This window comes from Tupaia chinensis, unplaced genomic scaffold (genome assembly GCF_000334495.1).
Source record: "Tupaia chinensis unplaced genomic scaffold, TupChi_1.0 Scaffold144952_1, whole genome shotgun sequence".
Taxonomy (NCBI): domain Eukaryota; kingdom Metazoa; phylum Chordata; class Mammalia; order Scandentia; family Tupaiidae; genus Tupaia; species Tupaia belangeri.
The window spans coordinates 246,905-257,280 of record NW_006204812.1 but is presented as its reverse complement, the minus strand read 5'-3'; the positions used below and the strand labels follow the sequence as shown (position 1 = coordinate 257,280).

Here is a 10,376-nt window from a genome sequence, read left to right as displayed (position 1 = left end):
CGGTGGCGGTCCGGCGCACGCAGCGTCCGCGAGGGGGCTGGAGTCGGTGCTGGAGGTCTGCAAGGGGCGCTGTCTCCAGAGAAGGCTTCTCCCTCTGATGCAGGCTTTGGGGAGGGCGCTGGGCCTTAGGGCTTGGAGATTGCAAGCTTCGTCTGAGAATGTCTGTCTTCCCTGTCTAAGCTGAACCCCTCCCTATCCTGTTCTCGGCCACTGCTGCTAGAGGCCAGGCTGAACTCGCTACACCGCCTCGGTGGGCTCACCTTGTAGGAGTGGAGAGCCTCTCCAAGGGAGAGTAAAGGGGGCGGGGGCGGGGGTTTAATGCACGGAGAATCTCTCCTGCTTAAAGGAGGCTGGCCCTGAAGACATCAGGAGGCTCTGGCGAAGGTCCTTGTTGGAGTGGCGAATCGGTTTGAAGTTCTCTCAAGGTCACAAGTATCGACATTTAAAATTTTAATTATCAGAGGGCACAAGCACTGACTAGAAACGCACACACACACACACACACACACACACACAGAAGGAGAAAGCATTCCCCAGTGGGGTTTGGTTACATGCCATCTTCCTCATTTCTCTTCTACATCCTCTTGGGACTTGCGGCAGGTGCCCACTGACGCACGCACGCACGCACGCACGCACGCACTCACCCACCTGCGTGCCCCTGATGTATTTTTTCAAATCTGCAGAGTCAGGATTCAAACTACAGTCAGCTCTCTGAGATTGGGCTCTCTTAGCCACTCGGCCATGATGGCCTCCAAGTATTAACAGAAAATAAGATAATTGTGAACTTTCGTTACTAAATAAACTTGTTTCTTAGTTTTTTTCCCCCCAGGGGCTCTTACTGGCGACCACAATGGACAGTGTAGACAATGCTGATGTGAAAACTGGCACACTTCCTAAACTCAAGAGCTCAAAAGAATGGTTGAAACCACAGCCACTTGGTTTTATGGAGGTATAACAGTATGGCATTTTGAAGTTTTTATGTGGATAGTTACCATGAGAAGTAGCTTGTGCTAAAAGTAGTCATGCATGGCTTAGTAACTGTTTTCTGAGAAATGCATTGTTAGGCAGTTTCCTTACGGGAACATAAGAACATAATATTTTTTCACATACCTAGATTGTTTCGCCTACTATATACCTAGGCTATGTGATGTAGCCTATTATAATATTTTTAAGAGAGATTTTTGATATAGGGTGCCTGTGCTTGCCAGAGAGACAAACAGACAAAAAGTGAGAAATCACTCCCCCCCCCACGGTGGATCCCTTCTCAACTCCATTCTCTTCTTAGGAGTTTGGGTGTGCTTGCACATGTGCCCAGAGTGAGTTTCCAGTCACTAGGTCTGGGACTTGAACCACAGTTGGCCATGTGGGAGTCCAGTGATGTAACTATTGCACCATCTGCTGACCCCAGGCTATTATAATCTTTTAAAAGATTATTTTTACTTTATTTATAGAGTATAGGTACACCCATGTGAGCATGAGGGAGAGAGAGAAATGAGCACCTTCCACAGGGTCTGGTCACACGGCAATCCCCTTCTAGTGCTCTAGCCTTTAGGGGACTCAGTGCATGCACTGGGTGTGTTTTAGGCTAACCTGGCTGAGGATTTGAACTGTGATTACCTTGTGGGATTTGGCCTCTTTTGAGAAGAACATTATCTCTGTGCCAGGAAACTGGCCCTGTGTTAAAATCTGGTACGACTGTCATAATGTGTTTTACTGTTGACCAAAACATTATTATGTAGAGTACATGACTGTATGTTATCATTTCTATTTGTCTTCAATTTCATTCTTTTTTTTTGTGTATGTGAGAGATTTTTACTATAGGGCGCGTGTGCTCGCCAGAAAGACAGAGAGAGACAGAGAGACAGTAAGTGAGAAAGCACCCCCTGAGGGGATGGCCACACCACAATCCCTTCTCCTCCATTCTCCTCTCGGGATCTTGGGCACGCACGCACATGTGCCTGGAGTGAGTTTTAAACCACCGGGTCCGGGACTCGAACCGCAGTCGACTACGTGGGAGTCCAGCGACATAGCCATTACGCTAACTGCTGGTCCCTTCAATTTTATTCTTTTTAAATTATTCTCTTCACTGTACTTTGTATTTACTTTGATTTTCACTCTGCTCTTCATTTTTTAGCTTCTTTAAATGGAAACACAGGTCATTAATTATATCCTTTTACCAATGTAACAAAGCTGTAAGTTTCTCTTGAGTCACTGCTTTAGTTGTATCACCCACATTTTGATATATTGTATTATTTTTAGACTGTCATTTTATTAAGGTATAATTGATATACAACAACCTACATTTATGTGAAGTGTACAATTTGGAAAGTTTTGACATATGTGTACACATGTGAAACCATCACCACAATAAAAATAATGAACATATTTGATACTCCCAGTTTCCCCATCTTTGTGTCCCTTGGAAATCCCTTCCTGCCCAGCCCTCTCAGGAAGACACTGCTTTGCCAGCACTCTCATCTAGTTGTATTTAAATAATGTTATACGGTTGTAATCTTAGGGTATGTATTCTTTTCATTTCGTCTGTCTTCTTTCACGTGGCGTAGTTATTTTGCAGTTTATACATGTATGTATCAGCATTTTTTTCTGAACACTATTCCATTACATGGACATATTCCAGTTTGTCTACCATGTTGATGGACATTGAGGTTATTTCCAGTTCTGGGCTACTACAAATAAAGCTGTTACATTCATGTACATGTCTTTGTATGGCATACACTTTCATTTCTCTTAAAACGGAAGGATTAAGGATATGATAGCTGCCACAATCTTTTTAGGTGTTTCTTTGTCCAGAGTTTCTTTGGGTAGTTTTCCCATAGGCATACTGTGTTTAGCACTCCACTGAAGACTGAAGGAGGACTCTGCAGAGGTGATGCTTTTTGGATTTCTAGAGCACCTTCCCTGGGTTTCTTGTCTCCTTTTCATAGTCTGTCCCATGAGCTCTAGCTGTCCTGGTCTCCCCAGACTCCCAGCTTCCCTGCTCAGTTCCAGGGGGCAGCTGGGCTATTTTGTTCTTCAGAACCATTGTTCTTTATTGCCTGGTGTCAAATTGGGAGGCTGGGGCAGGAGGACAGGGAGTTTCTTAAAAAATGTTTTTTTTTTATCTTTGTTGTTTTTTCAGGTGTTCCCTGTTGCTCTGTCATGTCTGAAAATGAGAGTTCTCATCTAGCCATTATTTCTTCAAGTAGCTTTATCTGTTCTATTCTTTTTTTTTTTTTTTTTTTAAAGTTTTTCCATAGAGTGCATGTACTCGCTAGAGAGAGGCAGAGAGAGGGAAAATGAGAAATGAGAAATCACCCGTCCAGGGAGGATGGCTATTCCACAATTCCTTCTTCTCTATTGTCCTCTTGGGACTTAGGGCACACATGCACAAATGCCAGGCATGATTTTCAAGCTGTCATGTTTGGGCCTCGAACTGCAGTAGGCCATAGGAGAATCCAATGCCTTAGCCACCATGCTACGTGTTGGTCCCTCTGCTCCATTCTTGCAGTCCTCACTTCTGCAACTCTAATAACCCATTTACTAAATCTTTTTTCCTTTTTTTTTTTTCCCCTCTATGAGAGAGAGAAGGAGTGAGAAAATGGGGAGACAGAGAAAGGTATTTTTAACAGGGGCTCTTTGTATTATAGTCCTCCTGCCCCAGCCTCCTAATTAGCTAGGATCACACCATTGTGTTCATGTTGGTCCAGGAACTGAACCTGTGCCTCTCATGTAGCTTCAGGCCTCCCAAAGTATAGTACTATCTATGTACCTCCAGCTGGGCCTGTTGAATCTTTTGATACTGTCTCAGATATCACTGCAGCTCTGTTCTTTATTTTCCAATTTTCTCTTTGTCGAGAATGGAGAATTTCTAATGATCTGTCTTCAAGTTCTTTGGCTGTTTTAATGTCATATTTGATCTGTTAAATCCACTGAGGTCTGGTTGTTTTTAAAATTTAAGGACTGTGGGGCTGGCAGGTAGTGTGGTGATTGAGGCGCTGGACTCCCATGTGGCTGACCACAGTTCAAGTCCCAGACCTGGTGGCTTATTCTTTCCCTTTCCCTCTCTCTCTCTCTCTGGTCAAACTGAAAATAATAATAATTAACTAATTAATAAAAATAAATACATTTTTTTAAATTTAAGAATTGATTTTTTTTTTCTTATGGGGAGAGGCACCCCCTATGGGGAATGGTCACTCTGCTATCCCTTCTTCTCCGTGTCTTCTTTCTTTGAGGATTTTGGGCATGCATGCATGCATACACACCCAGTGTGTTTCTCGGACTGCCTGGTCTGGGACTCCAATCGTATGGTCAACTGTGTGGGATCCAGTTGTCTTAACCAACAGGCCATGGAGCTGGCCCAGTTTTTTGTTTGTATGTTTGTTCATTTGCTTCACAGTTTGTTTCTCTCCTGAAATTTTCTATCCATTCACTATCATATTTTCCTTTAACTTTTTAAGCACAGCTATAATAGCTATCCTAAAATGATTGCCTTCTAATTCCAATATATGGCCCATCTCAGAGTAGATCTACATTAATTGCCCCCTTTTAAAAATATTGATCATATTTCCCTGTTTCTTTGTGTGTCTAGTAATTCTAGGTTATATATTGGACATTATAGGGTCTGGATTCTGTTGTATTCCTCAGAAGAATATTGAGCTTTTGGTTTAGCAGAATGTTAACTTAGCTAAATTCAAACCAAATTTTGTTTCTTCTGCAGTTATCAGCAAATGAAATCACTAGTCTTTTTAAGGTTTATTTGGGCTGCACAAAGTCTGTTTCGTATATGCGCAGTTCAAGAGTCTACCAGAGATTTGGTCAGATTTCATTTGCAAAATGTATGGCATTCCTTCTGTGGCTCTCTCCTTTAGGGTGCTCAGATTTTGTGATTGTCTTAAACTCTGTCTTCTAATTCCTAAACTAGTAAGGCTGCATATTTCTCTCTGGGGTTTAGACCTTCTTTAGCTCTGACTGAGGTCTATTCTTAGGCAAAAGTCCATAAAAAAATCCCTGAAATTTCATTCACTGATGTTTTCTTTGTTCAAATATCAATTCCCAGTTCTTCCTATTTTTTTCATCACTTTGCTGTTTCTTCATGTTGTTGTTTTTATTTTTTGTCTAGTATATTAATTGAGTACCCACCTTGTTTGAGAACAGAGTTACCAGAAGAATAGACTTACCAACTCTGAGTCAAAAAGGACAAGACAATGAACTGGAGTTAGACACATATAAATTTAAGTTCTGGTTGAGCTCAGGATTTTCTGGGCTTCTAGTTGTCACTTAACTTCAATGAACCTTACCTTCCTTGAGTGTTAATGGGGAAGGATAGTTTTTAGATTATGAGATTGTATTCATCTGTTCTGGAAACAAGAGTAGAGGAACTGGGCCAGGTGGTGGTTAGTGTAATGCAACTGGACCCACATGGAAAAGATCCTAGGTTCATATCCTAGGACCGCCTGAGCATGTCTGGCTCATTTGTTTGTGATATGGGCCGGCTGAGACCAGGGGTAGATCATGATGTGAAGATCCTGTTGGGGATGCCCATCCCACTTTCTGTATCCCTCTCTTTGGAGAAATAAATGAATAAAAGTTTAACAAGAATAGTGAGACTGAGAAGTGGCTTGGTGGTAATGTGCTGCTCAAGCAAAGTTGCATCCATATAGATGATCATGGGTTCAGTTCCCCATAGGTTTGGCTAGTTGGGACTACAATGTAGGACCCTATTGAAGGTGCTTATCTTTCTCTCAAACCACGTGGTCAACATCTCACACTCTCCATCGCTCGCACTCATGAAATAAACTTAAAAACAAAAACAACACCCCCCCACCCCCGGAAAACAGTAGGAAGACCAAAGACAACCACTTCCACTGACAGTTAACTTGAGAATAATTTCAAAGGCAATTCTGTACTATAAATAAACTTTACTTTTTTCTTTTTTTTGAGAGGTTTTCGCAATAGGGCGCGTGCGCTCGCCAGACAGACAGAGACATAGAGATAGAAAGTGAGAAATCAACCCCCAGAGGGGATGGTCACGCCACAATCCCTTCTCTTCCATTCTCCTCTCAGGATCTTGGCCACGCACACACACGCGCCCGGCGTGAGTTTGAAGCCACCGGGTCCGGGACGCGAACCGCGGTTGACTATGTGCGAGTCCAGCGACATAGCCATTACGCTAACTGCTGGTTCCCATAAACTTCTTTACTTTATGGCAGATATTTAATTATGGAATATTTGTTATGAGAATGGAAAAAATTAAGTTTTGAAGAGTGTGTTGCCTTAAATCCAAAAAATGTAACTTGTATATAAAAATATTTATCATTAATGTTTATTTGACAGTGATAGAGTCTTCATTAATGATAAATAAATTTATTCCAGTTCCCTTTAAGTCCATATTGTCTGAGAAAAGTTGTTTCAGTCTTTTAGATAATTTGTCAATTATAATAGAAAAATTAAGTAAATGAATATAAGACTTTAAGAGAATTTCTTTTTATTTCACAAAAAGTTTCTTTTGAGAAAATCCAATCACCTGTTTGATTAGAATTTTGTATCATATATAGTTATAAATTTATGGATAAAAATATAACTTGTTTCTCTGACTTATTTTATCTACAGTTTTGTATTGCAGCTTTTGTTAGATTTTCAAAACCAAAATTGGTAGATTCATTATGGAAAAACAAGAAAACGAGATTGAATATAAATGCTTTCTAAGAACTTCTGTTATTTTAAACTAGCAGCATTTTATCTAGGCATGGTGTTTGCCTTAGGTGGCAATAAGTTTTTAGTAAAACCATTGATACAGTCTTAGCTAGAGAGAATCAAGACTGTCTTATCAAAAAGACTCAAGTGGAGGGTGGCTGTATTCTTTTTAACCCATAAAGGTAAAAACATTTTACGGGATATGAAAAAAGGTAGGCAAGTCTTCACCACTCTTACATATGCAATGTCTGTGAGCTGAGTTCCTTTTTCTGTCTCAGAATGAGCTGTTACCAAAAGCAGAAAGATTCAAATAATCTAAAAAGTACATGATGTGTTTTGAAGTAGAAAAACCTAGTTTTAAAGATAACTTTTTGGGGATATGTCTATTACATAAAATTAGTCCAGATAATACTGACTTAATTTTTTTCAAGATTTGATTTTCAATATTTAATTCTGTCTTTTTAGGCTTTAGCTAAAGAAGATATTGATGCAGCTGTTCAATCAATATTATATAGAGAAAACTATGTAATGAAGGTAAGAATTGGCTACAAAATGCGTCTCAGTTAAAAATTAAATTGTTGTTCCATTTTATATGTAGTGCACTCTGTACAAACTTTAGAAAGTACAGAAAAGAGGGGACGGCAGGTGGCATGATGGTTAGAGGCGCTGGACTCCCACAGGGCCGACTGCAGTTTGAGTCCCAGACCTAGTGGCTTGCTTTCTCACTTTCCCTCTCTCTCTCTCACTCTGTCCCTCTCTGGTCAAATTAAAATAGATAACTAAATAAAGTTAAATAAAATAATTCTTTAAAAAAATAAAGAAAAGAGAATTAAAAATACTCATTAATGTCTAGACTGCTTTACTAGACTTCTTCTCTTCCTATACTTTGTGTGGATTTCTTCACAGATATGGTAGAAGATGTTTCCTCTACTCACTTGTTCCTTTATTTTAGTGACATTTCTATAGTCACTATGAATGAGCTAATCCTTAAGAGCTTTTATTGGAATACACAATTATTACTCAGGTCTACATAGGTAAGAACAATGGTTTAACTATAGCGGATGAACCTGATGAGACAAGAACACCAGGTAAAGTTACTAAATATTGGGGGACCAGCAGTTGGAGTAATGGCTATGTCGTGGACTCCCATGTAGTCGACCACAGTTCGAGTCCCGGACCCAGTGGCTTAAACTCACACTGGGCGCGTGTGCGTGCGTGCCCAAGATCCTAAGAGGAGAACAGAGGAGACGGGATTGCGGCATGGCCATCCCCCCTGGGGGTGATTTCTTGCCTTCTGTCTCTCTGTCTCTGTGTCTTTCTGGCAAGTGCACGTGCCCTATAGCAAAAACCTTAAAAAAAAATGTTACTATATATTGGAATGGGAAACCCATTTTCTTTTTTAAGAATTTTCTTTAGAGTTCTTTAAAAAGAAAAAGGACTGTCATTGGGAATGGCTGAAATATGCCATGACCTGAAGTTAGAGAGTAGCATGGCCCAGTTCTCAAGGTAATTAATATATATATTTTTTATTTTGAGTATCATGTTGAGCCTAGTAATCATACTATTTAATCTGCTGTATAAAGGTGGATGAAAAATTTTGGTAAGAATGACACTAACCGGGAGCCGGCAGGTGGTGTGGTGGTTAAGGCACTGGAATTCCCACATGGCTGATCATGGTTCAAGTCCCAGATCTGGTGGCTTGCTTTCTCTCTCTCTCTCTCTCTTTCTGTTTTTCTCTGGCAAAACTCATGTGAAAATAATAATAATAAATTAAGTAAATAATTCTTTTTTAAAAATTACACTAATCAAATGTCATCTTTGCAGGCCACTTGGCATTTGGACCAACTTGTACTACACTTCTGCCTCTTTGCTCTTGTTCCCCCTTGCCCCAGAATATTCCTTCCCATTATCTACCATCCCTCCTTTTCCTGGGTAACTCTTCATTCTTTAAGGCCCAGCCCAAATGCCTCCTGCTTTGGGATCTTTTTCCCATTGTGGTAGAATATACACCAGACAAAATTAGCCATTTTAACCACTTTTAGTAGGCAGTTTGGTATGCACAATGTCGCACAATCACTTTTTCCAAACTTTTTCATCACCCTGAACTAAAACTTTGTTCTCTAGAAGCAGTAACTCCTTACTTCCCCCTCCCTGAAGCCCCCAGCAACCTCTAACCTGCTTTCTGCCTCTATGAATTTTGCCTATCCTAGATTTTTCATACACGTGAAACCCTTTTGTGTGTTTTTCTTTTGTGTCCAGCTTATTGCACTTAGGCAAACCGTTTTCAAGGTTCATCCATGTTCTAAACATGCATCAACTCCACTCCCTTTTATGGCGGAATAATGTTCTATTAAATGTATATACCATTTTGTTCACACATTCATCTATGGATGGCCATTTGGGTTGTTTCCATCTTTTGTTTATTGTAAATAATGCTGCAGTAAACATGGGTGAACACGTCTCTATGTGAGTCCCTGTTTTTAATTCTTTTGGAGCTAGCCCTAGGAGGGAATTGCTGGGTCATATGGGAATTTCATTTAACTTTCTGAGGGACTGTCAAACTGGAGATCTTTGAAGACTCTTAATTTTTTTTTCTTCTGTGTATCTTCAATTACTTCATGTGTAGTATGACATATGTGCGTATATGACTTGCTATATTGCTCCTTTTATGTTGTTTTAGACTGTTGCTCCAGGAAAGCAGGGATATTGCCTCAATTGTCTGTGTATGTCCTGTTCCTAGGATAGTGTGTCACATAGTACAAGCCAAATCAGTGTATCTTCAATTACTTCATGTGTAGTATGACATATGTGTGTATATGACTTGCTATATTGCTCCTTTTATGTTGTTTTTAGACTGTTGCTCCAGGAAAGCAGGGATATTGCCTCAATTGTCTGTGTATGTCCTGTTCCTAGGATAGTGTGTCACATAGTACAAGCCAAATCAGTGACTGACGTAATGAATGCCTTTGTGGATTATTCTTAGGAATAATTTAAATTTATGAAGGTTAAGTTTTAGAAAATTTTTGAACAAGAAATCTTTAGGATAATATATTTGTCTTTTAAATCATTGTTTACCAGGAACTAGATAAGTATTTACAACATCATGACTTCTTAAATACAAGAAGAAAAGAGATGTTATATAAAAAGTGGGCTGATCGTGTGGCAGACCCTCTCCAGAAGAGAATTGTAGAGAAAGTTTGTTCACATAAGGAGATTACAAAAAGAAGACAAGAGGAATTAGACAGTTTTTTAAAACATGCAAATAAAAAGGTACTTGGAGATCATTTGATACTTTTTTCAACTGGTTTAAGAAGTATGGTTATCTTTGTTTTTAATATTTGGTTTTGTAACTTTTTTCTTAACTTAACTTTATTTATTTTAATTCGACCAGAGAGGGACAGAGCAAGAGAGAGAAGAGCGAGGAAGAAAGTGAGAAAACAAGCCTCTGGGCCCAGGACTTGAACCATGGTCAGCCATGTGGGAGTCCAGCACCCTTAACCACCATGCCACCTGCTGGCCCCTAGAAATATGGTAGTCTTTGTTCATTTGTAATCATACAAACACCTTGGCCCTCCCCACCCTACATATGTACAATCTACACTCTAAAGTATTCTTAAATACAGTGCATATGGAAAGGATGAAAGAGCAGAGTTAGGTATAGATTTAACTGTATATATTAAAAT

General features: G+C 39.8%; 1 protein-coding gene across 4 annotated transcripts in view; it reads left to right on the top strand.

The window, feature by feature from the left end:
- The first annotated feature begins 6 nt into the window (after positions 1-6).
- The window catches only part of FAM228B (family with sequence similarity 228 member B), a 28,948-nt gene continuing 18,578 nt past the window's right edge, over positions 7-10,376 (top strand). For 2 of the 4 annotated variants that reach the window (XM_014583876.1, XM_006167649.1), the window contains exons 1-4: positions 7-55; positions 815-949; positions 7,159-7,227; positions 9,772-9,963. In XM_014583876.1, coding sequence (XP_014439362.1) covers positions 851-949; positions 7,159-7,227; positions 9,772-9,963 — 360 coding nt within the window. In that variant the 5' untranslated portion in view covers positions 7-55; positions 815-850. Of the gene's footprint in view, positions 56-298; positions 950-7,158; positions 7,228-9,771; positions 9,964-10,376 lie in introns of those variants that run through there. The other 2 variants (XM_014583877.1, XM_027767948.1) reach the window with 2 other exon arrangements.